At 35.7% G+C, this 19,967-nt stretch overlaps 1 protein-coding gene across 1 annotated transcript in view; it reads right to left on the reverse strand.

The window, feature by feature from the left end:
- Positions 1-19,967, reverse strand: part of Capn7 (calpain 7) — a 37,688-nt gene that overhangs the window by 9,196 nt on the left and 8,525 nt on the right. Inside the window, exons 3-12 of the mRNA XM_051204762.1 lie at positions 19,274-19,431; positions 18,352-18,419; positions 15,912-16,112; positions 13,189-13,275; positions 10,236-10,362; positions 8,898-8,983; positions 6,964-7,057; positions 4,233-4,379; positions 2,432-2,538; positions 1,557-1,677 (exon numbers count right to left, since the gene is read on the reverse strand). Coding sequence (XP_051060719.1) covers positions 1,557-1,677; positions 2,432-2,538; positions 4,233-4,379; positions 6,964-7,057; positions 8,898-8,983; positions 10,236-10,362; positions 13,189-13,275; positions 15,912-16,112; positions 18,352-18,419; positions 19,274-19,431 — 1,196 coding nt within the window. The remainder of the gene's footprint in view (positions 1-1,556; positions 1,678-2,431; positions 2,539-4,232; positions 4,380-6,963; positions 7,058-8,897; positions 8,984-10,235; positions 10,363-13,188; positions 13,276-15,911; positions 16,113-18,351; positions 18,420-19,273; positions 19,432-19,967) is intronic.

Raw genomic sequence — 19,967 nt, forward strand, 5'->3', positions numbered from 1 at the left:
AACCATTGGCCAAAATATTACGAATAACAGTTACTACTGTTAAGTACTATGTACTTGTTGTTTGAAAGATCAACTGTAACAAGAATAGTACATATAATTATGTACAGTACACAATATCTATTAATGACAAATACTTATGGCACTAGTTTATATACTTCCTATGATGGGAAATGGTCATTCTGTAAATATGTTTCTCATACTGGTTAATGAATAAAGCACTGTTGGCCAATAGAAAGGGAAGATAGGAGGGACTAGGAGACAAGGAGGAGAGAGGAAGTAGGAAGGAGGAGTCAAGATGGAGAGTCTGGAGAGAGCAGAACCGCCAGCCGCCTCTCCCCGATAAGACCACGTGGAAATACATAAAAATGGGTTAATACTTAAGACAGAGCTAGCCAATAAGAAACTAGTACCTGGCCAACAGCATTATATCAAATACAGAGTTTCAGTGTGTTAATTGGGGCTGGCGTGGTGGCGGGACAAGACCAGCGGCGGGCAGAAAACCCTTACTCCTTACATCCCTATATTTTTTAAATCATTATTTTATAATATACTTTTACTGGAAAAAAAAAAAAAAAAGAGCCAGGCATGGTGGCATGTACCTGTAATCCCAGTACTTGGGAGGCTGGGCAGAACAGTTAGGAGTTCAAGGCTAGCCTGGAATACATGGCAAAACCCTGTCTCAAAAACAGGCTTGTCAAACTGTATGCTGCTCCCTTAAGCTAACAACAGCCTCACACATTTTATGTCTCCTGTTGCGCCATTTTCTCCTGTGTTTGATTTAATCTCCTATTTCTTCCTGAAGGCCCTAGGAGCAAGACAAACAGATACAATATCGTCTAGCTCTATAGTAGACCATATTATCTAGGCTTCTGTAAATACTTTCATGTCTGCGTAAACAACAAAATCACAGACAAATTTCTTTGATTATATCTTGGACTATATATTCATATATATTTCTGTGTGCCAACTTCACATTTAGTTTAATTTACAAATAATGGGTACTGTTTTTGCCGATTATCACATCTCTCTATCAGGCACTCATATCTTCTATTACAGAGAACGCATCAATTTTCCATTTAAAAATAATAATAACCTGAGAGGTAGTAAGGCCACACATTCAAAGACCTTAGCCTAAGGACATATTATATTGAGAAAGGTCATAAAAGGCCTGAGAGCATGCAAAGACTTCAAGGAAGAGAAATGCATGTGCTCAAAGACTCTTATTCTTAGCCATCTTCCTACATTTCCTTTCACAGACATGTATCTTCTATACCCTAGAGCTTGCTACCGTGACTAATCCAAAACAGCAGCATGCCAGCTGTGTATTCGTCTCAACTGTGGTAACTTTTATGGGAAAGGAAAAGGTGTAATGACATTCTGTTCTGTTGTCACTATCTGTATTGTCACTGCATGTCATTTTCCCCTGTGCATCTCCTAATTTCCAATGGTAGAAGCCAAGTTGCTTTCATTAGTAGAATGGCTCTAAAAGTCTGATCATCATTGCAATATTATAACATCTTATCATCCATGAAAATAATAAAATTGTAAGGCTTAACCTTGAACTCTCTAATATCCAAAACAGCATATGCATGTGTGGGAACCAGGCCCCACTTCTCCCCTTCAGCTTCAGTCATCATTCCAGTTGATGCAGTGATGAGGACATCACCTTTGTGAAATCTGCAAAGGCCCCAGAGACAACAAGTTAGAGGAAGATACATTTCAAATCTCTGATCCTATTATCTCTCTTACTGACTACTGACTTACATGAAAACTTAGCTAGAAAACTAACTGGCTATTTTAAAAGATGAATTACTGTTTTTCCTTTCTTTCATTTTATTTTCTAGGACAGCTTAATTCCCAGGCATAAATCCATCAATGAAGAACAAACAACGAATACAAATAAGGATGCAGGTGTGAAATACCAAATTTACATCTCCAAAAGAGATCTGGCTTTTTTTTTTTTTTTTTTTTTTTTTTTTTTTACCAAATCACAGGGTTTCTTGTTTTTTATACTGTATGTTTGTTATGGTTTGGAGAATTTCCCAAAACCTCCATATAAATTACCTATTTGCAGTTTAAACTCTCAAGACTTCTTCTCCAACTTTCCCTCAAATTTGTAAGTACCTAGCAAGAGCAAATGGCTTTCCCACATTCCACATTCAATTACTATGGATTATCTAAAATTTGGATTAATTGTGCCCATGACTGAAGATAACTAAGGCTGACAGTAGCACACACATAAAGTGACTGCTCCTGTTGGAGGCAGTGTGTGCAGAGGTTATCCCAGCACTCAGAAAGCTGAGGCAGGAAGATCACAAGTTGCAAGTTGACCCACATGTCTCAAAAAACAAAAGGTGACAGCTTCTGCAATCTCTAAATAAAGCATGATGCCTTTAAACAGGAATGGAGAAAGGGAGGGAAACACAATTACCGTTGATAAAGCATTCTGAATGTATTATCCTTACTGAAAGTCTGGCTATCTGAATGCATCGCAATCCTTTCTGGTATCCACCCAGTCAGTGCATGCAGATCAATATTCTGAAATACAAACACAGTTCAGAACTGTCAGTGTTTTTAGGATGTTAATAATCCCCAGAAGAGCTATTGATTTGGCATAATGATCTTCATAAGTATAAAGCTGAAGATAAAGTTGCTTTTCTGCTCTCTGAATTCATGAGAGTTTTTTTTAATATTTATGTGTATGTGCATGTCTGTGCACCACATGTTACCTGGTGCCCATGGAGGCCAGAAAAGGTATCAGATCCTCTGGAACTGGAGTTCCAGCTGGGAGCTGGCATGTTGGGAGCTGGGAATAGAACTCAGGTCCTCTACAAAAGCAACAAGTGCTCTTTACTGCTAATCCAACCTCATAAAGGATTTTTATGGTAAATATGAAAAGATTCAAAATGCAACACAACAGATTGCTTTAATGACAAATTTCTACTACACAGTCAATTTTTACAACCAACAGCCAGTTCTAGCATGTTACATACACTCTTACTCTTTCTTTCTCTAAGTTGAATAAAAAGGCAGTAAAGTTAGGTGGGCATGATGGAGGCAGATGCAGAAAATCTCTGTGAGTTCAAGGCCAGCCTGGTCTATATGGCCAGTTCCAGGACAGCAAGGGCTACACAGAAAGACACCATCTAAAAAACAAAACCAAAATCCAACAGTCATGAATTACAAAGCTAAACTACAAGTATCTGAAAGAGCATAATTGAACATGCAGGTTGGGAAGTAAAACTGCTAATATCTAATTTATTTAAGCGTGACCTTTACATTCACTGCCATGCATTCTACGATCCTAAATAGTGAACAAGGTCTCCATTTAGGCAAGGAACCATACCACATACAAATGATGGGTGATCTGCAATTTATAAAATTTATGTTTTCTATGTCCACAGGATCTTATATCTCATCCTGAAGTTACTATGTAGCCCAGTGTTACAGCAATCTCACCTAAGTCTCCCAAAGACTATGCCATCACCCACTGACTCATTCTTTACAAACCCCAAGAGGTGACTCATTCCCTTCCTCCCTCCCTCCCTCTCCCTCACAACCTCTCCCTCTCTCTCTAGGGTTTCTCTGTAGCTTTAAAACCTGTCCTGGAACTAGCTCTGTAGACCAGGCTGGCCTTGAACTCAGAGATCCACTTGTCTCTGCCTCCTGAGTGCTGGGATTAAAGATGTCACCACCACCCAGCTAAGAGGTGACTTTATAACTGTTACATGACAGACACACAATGAAGACAGGTTAATACTTCTAAGGCTGGTTATTATCAAAATTTAAAGTTTATGTCAATTTGACTAAATTACAGCTTAAATCTAATAGTTTATCTCATGCAAATGAAGGACTCTGTGGCACACAATTAAATTTTACAGGTTATATTAGTGATGGCTAGAAAACAATTCCTTGTACCTGAAATAACAAAGATATACATAAGACTATCAATATGATACACACCCATCCCTCTTTGACCTGGAAACACACACTGCTCTGTATCTCAATGTAACAGCAGACTCACATATTTCAGGCTTTACTGTATACATAATTTACACAATGTGCTATCTTTGCATAAGAAAATATGTACCCTTATCATAAGAAAACTGTTCATAATTCTCAGGGATTGATAACCTGCTTTATTTTCCCATAAACAAAACCATCTATAACTTTTCCACTTTAAAATGTATTAGGCAGCATAAGTGTGTGTGTAACATAAACCCATGACTTACTGAGTTGGATCCTGGAAAATCATATCCTCCCATAACTTTCATGTATGCTTTCTCTATAAGTGACACCCATAATTCACTTTTATTGTTGGAATAAGAACACAGCAATTCTCCTTTATGATCAACAGGTAACTGATCATCAATTATCACCTGCAGAAAAATAACATTACCTTTCTTAAGCAAAAAAATTTTTTAAATCTCAAGATTAAAAAAAAGCCAACTTTGTATCAATAAAGCCACAATACAACAACACCTTTATAAAATGCTGATGATTTTAATACAATGTCTTTATTCAATCTTACAAGCTAATCTCACTGACAAGTAAGCCACTAATTACACATGACAGATGTGTATGTATATAAATAAATCAAAACTATTAGGGATCTTAGAATGTACACTATATTTAAAATTATAAAAAAGCCTTGCTATTTATCTAACCCTATAAAATATTCATACTATATATGATTATAAAAGTAGAATACTATAGCTAAAAATTGCATTTAAATAACTGAGCAAGAAATACCACAAAAAATATGGTATCTAACATTAAAATTATTTGGAAGACAGGGATAAAAGAAGAATTTTAATCTAAGAATAGTACAAAGATTATTACTTCAAAATGTTTCTTTCAGACAGGCTATGTAGCCCAGGCTGGCCTATAACTAGCTATCCTCCTGCCTCCACCTCCTGAGTGCTAGGTATAGGCATGTACCACCATGTTCAACATTGAAAGACTCCTGAAGAGGTTAGGTTTTTACATAATCAAAGTGATTCTAAAGTTTTCCCAAACTACAGTGTCAGCATCAGGATTAGCACTGAGCCTCTTAGAAAGGCAAGGTCTGGTCTCATCCTAGACCCACTAAATGAGAAAGTGAGCCAAGGGTGGTATTACAGGCCTATAATCTAGGCTACAGGATTACAAGTTCAAGGTCTACATGGATGCAAGCATGAGTTCAGTGATAACTGTAAATTGGTGATCTCTTGTCTCAAAATTAAAGTAAATGTGTTAAACTAGGGAGTCAATACAGCTTAGAGACAGAACTTTTGCTTTACCATGAGCAAGGCCCTAGTAAGTTCAATCCTCAGCTCTACCAAAACATACATACTTGGAGATGAGCCACAGTAATCAATGCCCACAGGTAATTCTATGCACACTAAGATTTGAATTTTACTGAACTTTGATTTTCAGCCTCAGTCACCAGGTATTTTTGTTAAAATGATTCCAGAGACAAGAGAGAGGGCTTGGTGGTTAACAGCACTGACTGCTCTTCTAGAGGGCCTGAGTTCTATTCCTAGCACCCACATGTCAGCTCACAATAGTCTAACTCTAGTTCTAGAGCAGTAGTTCTCAATCTTCCTAATACCACAACCCTTTGACACAGTTCCTCACGTATACGCCAATCATAAAATTATTTCCATGCTACTTCATAACTGTAATTATTCTGCTATGATGAATCATAAATATCTGATATGCAGGACATCTGGTATGTGACCCCTGTGAAAAGGCAATTATTTGACTCTCAAAGGTGTCACAACCCACAGGTTGAGATCCACTGCTCTAGAGGATCTGATGGCCTTTTCTGGTCTGCTCAGGTGCTGCACACAAGTGGTGCACAGATATGCATGAAAGCAAAGCACCCACATACATAATACAATGAGTAAATCTTTTTAAAAACTGAAACTCTGATTCAGTACATCTGAAAGAAGGCCTGAAATTCTATAATTCTAAAAGCTCCTAGGTGATGCTGAATTTGATGCATGGAACTGGGAGTAGACAAGTGCTAGAGAATGCTAACTATACAAGGAAGGCCCTATTATGTAGTTCAGACTGGTAAAAGATACCAGAGTAATGTGACTTAAAACTGTATATATTTCACAAGGGAAATAAAGGCTTCTTATATTGTGTTATGACTATTTATGAACTCTTCTGATCTAACAAACTGATTAACAGGTTATCAGGTTTCCTTAATCAACTTATTATTATTATTATTTTTTTTTTTTGAGTCAGGGTCTCACTATGTAGTCTTGAGTGGCATGAACTCACTATGTAGACTAGAATGGCCTCAAACTGGCTGCCTTTGTTCGCTGAATACTGGGAGTAAAGCATTTTTTACTTGATTGATAATTTTATTAACTAATAATTTTAAAAAATTATTATTGTTATGTGTGAATGTGCATGATACATATATACATGTGTAAGTACATGTCCAGACAGGAGTGAAGTAACTCAGTCTCCTTCCACTTTTACATTCCAAGGATCGGACTCATATCCTTGCAAGGGAAGTGCTTTAACCCATGAAACTATCTGGCTGATCCTCATTTCCTTTTAATCAAAAGTTAAAGAGCCTTCCCATTGTTTTCAAGGAGAGTGAAGTATTGCAAGGCCAGAATTAACCACACCCTGTCAGCAAAAGGAAACAAAACAAAAATTTGATCAGGTTAAAAATGTTTAATCATTAGCAATTCTTTATTAGAACTTTTGCACACACACACATACACACACACACAATTAAATCTTTAAAAATGTTATACTTGTTTTTTTTTTAATTATTAACAAAGGAATCTATTGGTAGCAGTAAGTACAACATATCACATATTCAAATCAACCAAACTGACTTCAAAAATCTTTACTCGGTCAACTTTTCATAGTTTTTTCCCCCTTCAAGAGTCAAGGGAAAGGAGGTGAAGAAAGAGGAGGTGGAAGTAGGGATTGGGAAGGAAAAGAGACATTCACCTTTCTTGGGACACCATTGAGGTGAAGTTTTACCATATACTTTCCACAGGGATTGTACTCTGGTTCGCCATCCTTATTCTGTGGGTAAATTATGCTTTTGGAAAGGAAAATAGGCATTAAAATACCAATGTTAATATTTGACATCAACTAATATATGACTTTATATTTTAAACATGCTATTCATTTATAAATATTATTTTCTTCCCAACTTTATAAAAAGGACCCTAAGGCTATTTTAATATTTTAAATATTTCTTGGCTTTAGTTTCCCTTTTGAGATAGGGTCTCAATATGTAGCCAGGCTGGTCTGGAATTCATGAGCCTCCTGCTTCAGCCTCCCAGATGTACCACCACTCCCAACTTAGGAAAATATGATTTTAATACACTAGAACATAAATTTTCATACTTCAGGCTGGCTCTTAACTATACAGTAGAGGAAGATTTTAAATTTCTGTTCTTTTTTCTTCCACTTCAGAGTGGTGGGAATATAGGTGTGCTCCATCATGACAAGTTTATACAGTACTGGGGATTGAACCCAGGGTCTCATGTACACTAGGCAAGCCCTTTATTAGCTGAGCTCAATTTTTAACTATATGTTTTAACAAAACACATACTGAATATATTTTAAGCCAGTTTAAATTACCTTTTATCATTGGTTTTAAGAAGTAAAGATCATTTTACTAAGCACTATTAAGCACAATTCTAATAAAGGTACATAAAATTAAAGTATATAATGAATTCTAGAGAGATGGCTCAGCCTTAAAAGTACTTGTTGCTTTTGAAGAGTACCTGGGATCAGTTCCTAGCACCCACATGGTGACTAATGACCATTTGTAACTCCAGACCCATCTAATCTCCAAGGGCACTATACCACCACCCCTGTCCCAGACAACTTTTGTGTGGGGATTAAAGGCACAACACCCATAATCTTGTAATTAATAAATAACAAAGTTGCACAAACGGCATGTGGTACACAGATATACATGCAAAATATCTATCCATATGTATTTAAATTTTTTTAATTATAAAATGAGATACTGTAAGAACTTTCCCTACCAATTTTCTTTTCAAATATACTGCATCAATCAAGCACACTCCAAACTGTTTCTTTATACAGCAAATAACTGAAACTAAGGACTATCTGCTTTATCTTTAAATCTTAGGACAAGCTAAATAAAAAAAACTGGTTCTAATTATACTGAGTGGTTTTAAATTTAATAACTTTCAAAAACTGAAAAAAATTCAGAAACATTTCAATACATTTTAAAGCTGTTATAATCAACAGAAATGCATGTCATTTTGTATTTCCTTGTTAGCCATATTAAAAGTTAAAGATGAAAAGCACTCAACACTAGGGAAGCAAGATCAGGTAAACTTCTCTAAGTTCCAGGCCAGCCTGGTCTACACAGTGAGTTCCAGGCCAGCCAGGCAATGTAAACACCCTGTCTCCAAAAACAAAAACAAACAAAAAAGTTAAACATAAAATTAATTCTAATAACATTTTGCTTAATCCAATTATGATTTCAACATATACTCCATACTTAAGAGATATTTTCCAATACTACATTTGTATGCTATGTTTTCGAGATCTCATGTACATCTTGCATTTGCAGCACATCTTAACTCAACATAACCTCAATTGCTCAATAACCATAGGTATCTAGTAGCTAACTTACTATATAGTTTAAATTAAAAAGTATTAATAGGAGATGCTTTCTCCTTTGATTACATCAATTTTAAAACACATTCCACGTGCATTACTTTGCTACATATGAGTATGTTCTTACTGTTTTAGAAGCAGTTCCCACATTCAGGAATCACTTGTTTAACCTCCACAGGAGGGTCACAATCTCCACCTTCTACACCTGCATATAGTCTAAGTTTTAAATCTCCAATTAAGTAACAATTGTATGAAGGACAAACACAAAAATTTACCTGGTAATCAGCTTCTTATTAAATCGTCTCTCATAAGCTGCACTGATAGCCAATGATGCCACAAAGGAACAATCTGATACTATTGTCTGTTAATAAGAACCACATATTCTTCCATTCATGTAATTTCAACATTTGAACAATATTTACACCTTACACCTACTGCTACACCTTACACCTACTATTAGTATTTGGGCATTTGTACTGGCCTGTCTTTGGAGTTCTGACAAGATACACCCTCAACTGCTGCCACTAAGAGCACCCTCTGTGCCTATTCACCATATTCCCTTTTAAAAGGGCCCTGCCCACCTCCTATCCCCCCCACCTCTCTTTCTCTCCCTCTCTCTATCTGCCCCCCCCACCCCTGTTTCCTCTTTCCCACTGCTCCTGTCCCCAGAGGCTGGTCTCCCCCCCCCCAAATCCCCTTTTTACAATCCTTCCACCCCAATGAAAAAACCCTCCACTTGAACTCCAATGGCACTCTTTAGAAATTACAACACCTACCATTTTAGCTTTTATATTAAGTATCTTAATTATCATTCAAATAGGAAATAAAAATGCCATACTACCAACTCACATATTTTATTCAAACAAATCCTAGAAAAAGTATCTCAATGGATACCTTAGGGTGGGTGCGTGTGTGTGTGTGTATGTGTGTGCGCGTGTGTTTATGTGCCTCTGTGTCTATTTTGGGCTACATGTGCACATGGAGTATGGAAACTCATGGTGGGCAAAAGAGAGCATTAGATACCCTGAAGCTGTAATTACAGGGTGAAATTCAATTCTCAAGTTTCACATCTACAAATACAAAAGTCTATAATTGGGGCTGGGGTTGTAGCTGAGTGACAGGCTGACTGCCTAGCATGCACATGACACCAAATGCAATTCCCAATATTGAAAAAAAAAACCTGTAATTTCTCAGAACAGTTTCTTACATTATTTTCTCAATGTTAAAGACAGAATGTACAGAATGCACTATAATCTCAGCTACTTGGGAAGCTGATACTGGTGATTACTGAGTTTAAGGCAAACTTGGGTAAAAGAGCAAAATGCTGTCTCAGAAGAAAAAAAAACTAACAAATTTTTTGTCTCATTTTGAGAATTATTTTGTTATGCAAACTGGTCTCAAACTTACTATGTAGCCCATGATGGCATTGAACCACAAGTGCTGAGATTATAGGTATGTGCTACCAAATCAAGCTGGAAACAATGTGAAGAATAAAAAAGTTTTGCAGTTACACTCATGCATCTAAATATATACAATCTAAGAAAAATCAAATGTATATTCAAATTTCCTTAGAATGCTAACCTTACTGAACATTATACAAAATAAATACTTACCTGCTTTATGCTAAAACTGGATACAGTGTATATCATTGTAGGATTGTTGGTGAGATCTTCTGGTCGTACCCATTTAGAAAATGTAGTTTTCTGTTTAGGTGATAATGGAAGCTTGCCCCATCTATCACTGAGGTAACAATAAAAGTTAAAAGAATACATTGAATTTTAGCCAGGCGTTGGTGGTATACCTTTACTCCCAGCACTCAGGAGGCAGAGGCAGAAGGATCTCTGTGAGTTTGAGGGCCAGGCTGGTCTACAGAGAGAGTTCCAGGACAGGCTCCAAAGCAATACAGAGAAACCCTGTCTTGGAAAACCAAAAAAAAAAAAAAAAAAAAAAAGAATATAGTAATTATTTTTAAAGATGACTTGAAGCCAGAATGAAACATTCTTTTTGGTGTAGAGATCGTATAGCTGTACCTTTGTCTCCCTAAAATAACCAGTCAGATCTTTTTCACTTAACCTTGAATTCAGTCAATCTGAACAACTTCTCCGATTTAAAAAAAAAAAAAATAAGTGAAGACAGAAGCTTATATTTACTTAAAAATATGCTATAAACATTTAACTTAGCATAGTTATGATGTTCAGGAAACTCAGCAAAAAAATGGGTCATTAACAGAGGCCCTAGGTTACAGATGCTTCCCTTGCCTCTTGAAAGGACAGAAAGACTAGCTAATTTACTAAACAGTGACCTGTACCAAGCATCATGCCAACAAGCTTTATGTATTATTCTCCACTTAAATGCTCAAAATAACTATTGAGATAAGCACTTTTTGAGAAAGCATAAGCTGGTTACCAAGGTCATAAAGCTAAGAAGTGACATTTGAATCCAAGTGTGTGGTGTCACATCCACCACGTCACCCATTACACTATAATCACTCTGGGCTGTAGTACCTCTTTAAAGCCGACATACAAACCAAATAAAAAACATCTACCTTCCCAACCCCAAGCCTTCCTACACCTTCCTGCAGCAATGGCAACACCTCTTCGGATTTCAAAAGATTTTGATAATATGTAATATGCAAAGTAAAACAAATTTGTGCAACATTCTTTTATCCAAGAATGCTGATGAGTATTAGATTAAAAAAAGATCTTGTGCTCAAGTATGACCTAAAAACTCCTAACATACTAATCTCTTCACTGTAGGTAGGACACCTCTAGACTTTTATGAGCCCATGTTGTTGCAAATCTCTTGAATAGAAAAGACTGCCTACAATACTGCTCAAAACCTTTTCATTATTTTTAAATTTTGAGACATGATCACCCTATCTCTGCCTCCTGAGTGCTATGACCTCAGTTGTGCCATCACACCTGGTCTCTCAAACATTTTGATAATCACCTCACTGAACCTCTACTGTTCCAAATAACAATTTAGCTAGAACCTGTGTAATATTAGGGGCCGATTATAAATAGAAACAGAGCTGAGTGAACTTAGAAGTTTAAAGACAGCAATCACAAACTTGTAAGGGAGAAAATCAAAGCTAATTCAAACCTATAATTTTATTACTCACCCATTATTAACTTTCCATATAACAGATACACAGAATATATTTAAGATTCCATAGTATTCTCTCAAATCATTGAGTAATTAAAGTCTGTATTAAACACATTTCTTTTTTTAGACTCATAAGGCTATTAAAAGTATTTTTAAAAATATAATGCTTATGATTTAAAGGTTAACATATCACCAGAATACCAAAAAAAGGTTTTTTAAAATCAGTGGTTCTCAATCTGTGGGTCCTAATCACCCATAAAATATCTTGCATATCCAATATTTACATTATGATTCATAACAGTAGCAAAATTACAGTTATGAAGTCGCAATGAAATAATGTTATGGTTGAGGATCACTATAACATGAAAAATTATATTAAAGGGTCACAGCATTAGGAAGGTTGAGGACCACTACTCGAAATTAAGCTAAATTATGGAACCCTTTTTCTTTTAAATGAATTTTAAAATGTTTAAAATTATTTTTTTCTTTTGATTATTTTCTAAGTAAAATAATTTAGATGACAAAAATATTGCTGCTTGTTTGGTAATCATCTATTCTTCAAATTTAATTCACTGAATAAATCCTGTTACTATATAACAGATATTGTGCTAGGACTTAATTAAACAAACATGGTCTCTGTCTTTATGAAGTTTACAATTTCCATTAAAGGATATGTATTAAGCAAATAATTACACAAAAAAGAAAAGGGGAGGATTTCCAACTATGGAATTTAGGAGTTCCAATTTAGGAACAGCAATTCCTAAATTAAAGGTGCTTTTGTCTATGGCCACACCACCCTGAATACACTGATCTCCTGTAAATTAAAGGCATTTCTGTATTTCATGTTTTACTTTTCCAATTATATTATTAAATTGCCCCAAAATTTTATTGATCACATCATATTTTTCTTTTGGATATTATAACATGAGAGATGTAATTATTTTAATTTGCTACATATAAACTGAAACCACAAACTTACATCTCCTTAAATATAACCACATACTAGAGTGAATAAATACATACAGCACATACTAGAGTGATTTACTCTCCTGATTAAAATACCAGGATCTTTTTTATAGGTATTTGAGTACATCTCAAACACTTATACTTTTTTCTATTGTGATCCAATCATTAATTGGACAAATGTTTGCTCAATACTGACTTACTAAGTATTATATTAAGCACTGTGTTTATAATGTTAGGTTTTAAAAAAATCTCTATGAGTCCATAACCAAACCATTAAATAAATGTGATATTGTGGTACTCTATCATGGTACTAAATCAAACTGACAACTTCATGTTGTTCAGATTTTTATTTGGACCTCTTAGTTTTCCACCTGTTTCCCACAAATACTCCTCTTTTCCAACCAACTTTGTATATAAAATTTAATTTCAAGACTATGAATTAAATCAAAATTTTTAAAATGATCTTGGAAGTTAAAGTTAAACATGCTTACTTACCAAAAAGGCATTGGATAAGCAAAACGTTCCCTCAGATCAACACTCATGAAAGGAACATATTCTATACCATTTATTTTTGATGTTGTCCTATAAGGCACAAGAAAAAGATGTAAGTTTTCAAGTCTATCTTAATCACCAATATCAGTTAAACTCTTAAGTTTAAATGACAATAACGTCTCGGTCTTTTACGTAATACCAAAGGTAACATTTCAGTGACAAAGTATGATACTGTGTGAAATTGACAATTTCTTGGTGTTCAGATCTTTATTTGGACAATTTTGATAAGAGAAATACCAGAGAGAAACTGTTATCATTGGATTCACTTTAATACAAACATTCTTTTTACATTTACTTCCTGGACTTGTGGTGCAGCACAGTGGCATCGTTTTTTGCCTCTTGTGTGTAAAAGTTTAATTAATAGCACCAGTAATGAAAAAAAAAACATAAACAACCAACCTGACATCCTCTACAAAACAATTGTCTTAACATAATCCTTTGTGTCCAAGGATAGAAAGCCAACTCTATCCTAAGCCCAAAGAAACAAAACAATAGATTAGCTATTTGGGGATTTAAAATCAAGCTGGGGAATGGTGGCACACACTTTAATCCCAGCACTTGGGACACAGAGGCAGAGGCAGGTGGATCTCTATGAGTTTGGGGTCAGCCTGGTCTACAGAGTGAGCTCCAGGACAGCCAAGGCTAAACAGAGAAATCCTGACTCGAAAAACTAAAAACTAACCAAGCAAGCAAACAACAACAACAAAAATACAGTAAATGCTGAAAAATGTGATCTTCCTATTTTATGCTATGGGAATATGGATGAGTCCTGGAAGAAGAAAGTGTCATAGAAACAGCTATGATCTGTCAACAAATTCAGTGAGGTTTGCAGAGGCTCTGCATGTTTTATGCATATTAACTACTTCCTTTTGGGGGGTTATTTGTTGTTGTTTAACTGAGATAGGGTTTCACTATGTAACCCAGGCTATCAGACTGCCCTTGAACTCAAAACTGCTACACATGCCACCATGTTTAGTAACTATTTCATTCTTACACATCTGTCTTTTTTTTTTTTTTTTTTTTTTTTTTGAAAGAGTAGTTGTCTTTGGGTAGTAATATTCAGTGAATATGAAGATTTATGCAGTCAGCAACGGATACAATAACTGTTGGGACACTGTATACTCACTTTCACTTGTATGAAGGATAGCTGTATTTTGAGAGAGTTCTTTTAATACAGTGTAGGATTTCAAATGTATATATAAAAGTAGCATATAGATGCTGAGTAGCCAAAATGATAAATTCTCACTGTACTGTATAGCTTCAATAGAGGAAATACCTCCTTAGGATCAGGCTGCAGGTGAGCCTGTAGGTTATTTTCTTAATGATTGATTGGGGAAGGCCAAGTCCATTGTGGATGGTGCCTTCACTGGGCTGGTGTCCTGCATTCTATAAGAAAGCAGGCTGAGCAAGCCCAGAAGAGCAAGCCAGTAAGCAACTCCCCTCCATGCCATCTATAACAGCTCCTGCCTCCAGGTTCCTGCCCTACTTGAGTTCCTGTCCTGACTTCTTGGATGATGAACAGTGATGTTGAAACATAGCTGAATAATAAACCCTTTCCTCCCTAAAATGCTTTGGTTATGGTATTTTATCATAGTAACAGCAACCCTAACTAAATACTCAACTATAGCCTCACCTTTAAAAGGAAACTTTTTGTTGTTGTTTTGTTTTGTACTGTGTCTATTCACATACTATTTTTTCTAGGCAAAGGAACCAGGGTAATAGATGTATAACTAAAATTTTCAGGAAGAAAGGAAGATGCTCTGGAAGGCTGTGACCAAAGAGGAAACACTGTTTTTTTTTTTTTTTTTTTTTTTTTTTTCAGCTCAATCTTAGGTAAATTTAAAACTAACACCTATGTAAACTGCCCAACTCAAGAACAACCAGCTAGCTCAAAGATTTATCCTCTTTCAACTCATCAACTGATTCAGAAGACAGTAAAGGAGTTCTACATTATTGTGAGGCTTGCTGCTACTGGTTTTTGAGGCAGGGTCTCCTCTGTAGCCCAGGCTGACCTTGAACCTGAATTTATAAGTCTCCTGCCCGCAGAGTGTTGGGATTTCAGGCAAGTGCTATGACAATCTCAGGCTTTGAATTTTTAATAGCCCCCAAGGCTGCTATCAAATACAGTAAGCTGTCTGCCTAGACCAAGAGTCTGTGAACATTTTCTGTAAAGATTGACATAATATACAGTTTAGGTTTGACAAAGTGTTCTTTGTCATAATTCTGGTTTTCATTTCTTTTAAACTTGTAAAAAAATTAAAAAGCAGCCAGGTGGTGATGGTGCACCCCAAAAAAGGGTGGAAATTTTCAACTCTAGATTTTTGCTGGCTATTTCAAAGTAACCCTCCGGCCCCATGAGAGTTGTGGTTATACAAGTGCACAGAGCATTAGCAGCCTAACATAACTGCTATGTTCCCCAATTTTCAGGACTCAATTATGCAGAGTACCAGGATTAACTTTAAAAAAAAAAAAAAAAAAAAAAAAAAAAGGCTAGGAAAAGAATGCTAACACTAAAACAAGTTGGTTGGTTCTACTCTACTTGCAGATATATGATATAATGCACAGTTAAATAACATCACAACAAAGATCTGAAGGTAATTCAGAATGAAATGGTCTGCACTGCTTCTGGTTAAAGTTTCATTACCTTGAGGCACAAGTGGATTTACCTGAGCACTTCTATTTCTTCTGCTGTATATCTTTGTCCTTGGGCGTCACATGACTGTGGACTTATAAATGGCTGAGGTTTTTCAAGGAAAGGATTAGGTCCTAGAGGAAAATGTGTTCTTACTGGAGGAGTCTTCGTTTTCATATTTGTTGACTTAAGTTTACAAAACGGCTTTGTCAAAGGTTCACTCAATGCTTCTGCTCTAAAACAGAAGTACAGAAGAACTGTTCTAGTTTTCGTCTTACACTTAGGCTTTTGTTTTTTATGAGACAGGGTCTCATAAAGAGGCTGGTCTCTGACTTGCTATCTAGCAGTCTGGCCTTGAAGTCCTGATCCTCCTACCTCTAAGTTTCACTTAAATTTACAGGACACAAAACTTACTTCAAGTTAGTAAAGCATCCTAATGTAAAATCAGTCCATTAAATCCTTACATACTCATCAAAATTTCTCTATGTAAGCTACTGCACATATTTTGTAAGTACTACTTAAATGAACATGTTTATTATATGTCAGACACTATACAAAGTAAAGGGTATATAACAGTGTAGAAATCCTATCCTTAAAACTTTGTGGATAAGGGGCTGGAGAGATGCTCAGTAGTTAAGAGCACTGGCTGCTCTTCCAGAGGTCCTGAATTCAATTCTCAGAAACCACCTGTAATGAGATCTGGTGCCCTCTTCTGGCTTGTAGGCAGACATACAGGCAGAATACTGTATACATAATACATAAACAAATATGTATATATTTTAAAAAGATTTTGTGGATAAAGAGGCAACTTCATCAAAACAATAGATGCCAGAACAGAAGCATTTCATTCAAATGAATACTCAAAAGAAATAATAGCCATAATGACCAAGAAAAGAGGGTGAATCAAGGGAAGGATGCTTAGACTTAATGCTTGAGTCTTAGAGGAATTCATCTGCAGTGAGGAAACATACAATGTGCAAGAGTATTAAACAGCAGAGCAAGCTATGGCAACTTCAAAAGGATGGATACAGGCCCTGTAAAAAGTACAAAGGAGAGACAGCAGGAGATGAGGTGAGAGGAAAGCATCTTCTGTCATCACAGAAGGCATCACATGATATGCAAGGAGATTTTGACTGTTCTGTCAAAGAACTAACAAGCTAAAAAAGTTTTTAACCTAAGATCCACACATTGGCTTCATGAGTCTTATAATACTCCAAAACTATATGCCAAGAACACTAGCTGTACATTTTCCTAGAAAGAAGATTCTTAATCTTCAACAGATCCCCAAAGGACTCTCTGACACCCCACCCCATTTATCATTGCTTAGGATGGTCTCAGAAATCCTGGATGGTTTATCTATAAAAGTATAAAAATCAACTATGATTATAGCTAGTAAAAGAAATCATGATGGAGAAAGCAACTATGTCTGGTGAACATGTGAACCCCCATGTCATGGAAACTGGAGAAGGCAGCTGTGTCAAGTGCTTTCATGAATTTGGGTAAATAAACTAAAGCTTAGCAGTAGATAAGGGAGGAGTTATACCTCAATGAAAGGTCTAGAACATAGGTAGAGCTTCAGACTAAAGTCATTTCAAAAATTCACATCCTAGAAATAGATGAAATTCCTCCTTTCCAAGAAAGTGGTTTTCTATATCAACTCTTGAAAGAGTCATAATTCACTTACACAGACCCATTCACTCAGCAAATACTTACTGAACACATCTATGTTAGGCATTCTTCAACGTGCTTACTTAGGCACTGAACAAAGTAAGCAAAATTCTGTCTTCACAAGCATCCATTTATTGGATGAAGGTTAAATGTAATACATATACAACAGACTCTCTTTTCATATATTCCACAATAGGTTAATAACAATGGAAAAGAACATTAAAACAAGCAGAGCAATCAGAATGAAAATGTAGGAGAGACTCAACTTCAAATTAAATGCTTATAGCAGGTCTCAGAAATGACACAAGCTTGAGATGAAGGCAACACATACAGTGTGATGTTGGGAATGGATGCAAGGCCATTCTCAATGTTTATCTTTTAATAGTAACTCTGGAGGGCTTTCTGAAAAGGTTGTCTTGCACAACACAGTAAGTATTCCATTTGAACTATGACTGTTGGGGGCTGGAAATACAGCTCAGTGGTAGAAGGTTTGAACAGCATGCACAAGATCTTGGGTTCAAGCTATAAAAACTGCCAGGGAAATAAAACAAATCAAATATCACAGATAGTTCTGTTTTCTAATAGCAAAAATTAAAAGGCTTCTTGACTAATGGATGGGCTACTTATCTGGTCTAAGGCAAGGAGTTAGTTAGAGAAGGTAAATTTAGTCAGTGAAAAAGGGTAGCCTTCTAAGTCTTAGCTTATAGAGGAACATTTAGACCTTTACCACACATTAAGATGTTATGTTAAAAAAAAAAGCACAACTCATGCTATCCATTGATAAGAATTTGAGTAGCAAAACTCACCTATCTAGTGCCTGTCGAGCCAACTGTTTCAATTTATTTTGCAGAGTCTTATCAGCAGTTTCATAAGACTTAAGAGAAAGAGACAGACATTCTAAAGCATAGTTCTTTAATTTATTTAACATAAATTTTTATGAAAAATTAAATTATGAGTAAATAAGGACATTTTATTTGTCTTTAGAAGTTATCACTTAAAACCATGTTGAATAGTGTCACTAGGGTGAACTTAGAAGCCATTTCTGTAGACAAGAGCTAACTAAACCATAAATGTATAAATATGTACCATGGAAGGCTGAGGAGGAGGAACCTGAGGAGTCCAGCACTCATCTATATTCTCCAGGGTTATAGAAATCTAGGCAGATGGTTTTTCTGATCACAACAGCCTGCCCAAAAGTTGGCATATAAAATAAAAGACAATGGGAACACCCTCTACTACTTTATCTCATCCTCCTCCCAAATGCACTGTGCTTTTTTGAGTACTAGATGCCCCTTGAAGTTAAGCATCTCAACCAAGGTCCATCAGGGAGTACTAAGAGCCACTCAGCACATAGATTTTATATTGCAAGTTAATGAAGATCTCCTAAACCACTACTTTACTTTTTACTGTATAAAATAAAAAAAAAGCTTATACTAAATTCACAGATTCATGATGGTGAATTCTTTATAGTTGTTTTAGTTATTAAGATAACCTTGAGCAGTTTAAAAATAAGCAAATACAATTTTTTAAAAGCAATTGCTTAGTGATTCCAAACTTTAATAAGATATAAAACTCTATTATTAGTGTACTATTCAACATTTTCAGTGAAGATTAGTTTTATTTATAATGTTAGAATGTGGGGGTTCCTTCAAATTAAATAAAATTTGTAAGTAAGGAAAGCAATTTCTTAACATAATTTCATCAAGTTTGATTTATAGCTATACCTACGGTTTTTAGACAGAGATCCACAGCTTCCGTATATAACTCTATGGCATCTTCCACATTCCCCTTTTCATCCTCATCAAAAGCTTGTGTAACAAGAAAATGGGCACGCTCTAGATCCAACTGATGTTTTGATTTCAAAGGATCAGCACTCTTTGACTGAACTAATACAGAATAAAAAACATGTAGAAAGATTATAACTTAAATGCAATGAAGAGAACCAACATTATAATATATTTAAAACATTCTTTACCAAACTCTATATTCCTCATTTAAAATGCTTAGCAAAATATACAACAAAAAAATTTTTAAGAGGAAAAACCCCCTATCCAAACCCCATTATTTAGACAAAGACAAGATATTAGAAATGCTTTATTAAAAAATTTCCCCTGAATTTTTTCCTACTAGTACTCCCTTCATTAAAATAAAACAAAAAACAGAGGAGTCTTCCTCATATTCTTCCCCTTCCATGAAAACAAAGTAAAATCTTGGAAAGTGATAAATATTAAGAAACACATAGGGCTGGGGATGTGACTAGGGGACAGAGTGAGCTTGCCTCACAATGTGTCCTGGGTTTTATAGCTAATACCAGAAAAGGATAAGAGGAAAAAGGGGAGGAAGAAGAGGAAGGAAAAGGAAGATGAAGAAGGGGTGAGATAAGGAAGAAGCAGTAGTCATCATATTTTAAGGTAATTATTTT

The sequence above is a fragment of the Phodopus roborovskii genome, unplaced genomic scaffold (genome assembly GCF_943737965.1).
Source record: "Phodopus roborovskii unplaced genomic scaffold, PHOROB, whole genome shotgun sequence".
NCBI lineage: Eukaryota > Metazoa > Chordata > Mammalia > Rodentia > Cricetidae > Phodopus > Phodopus roborovskii.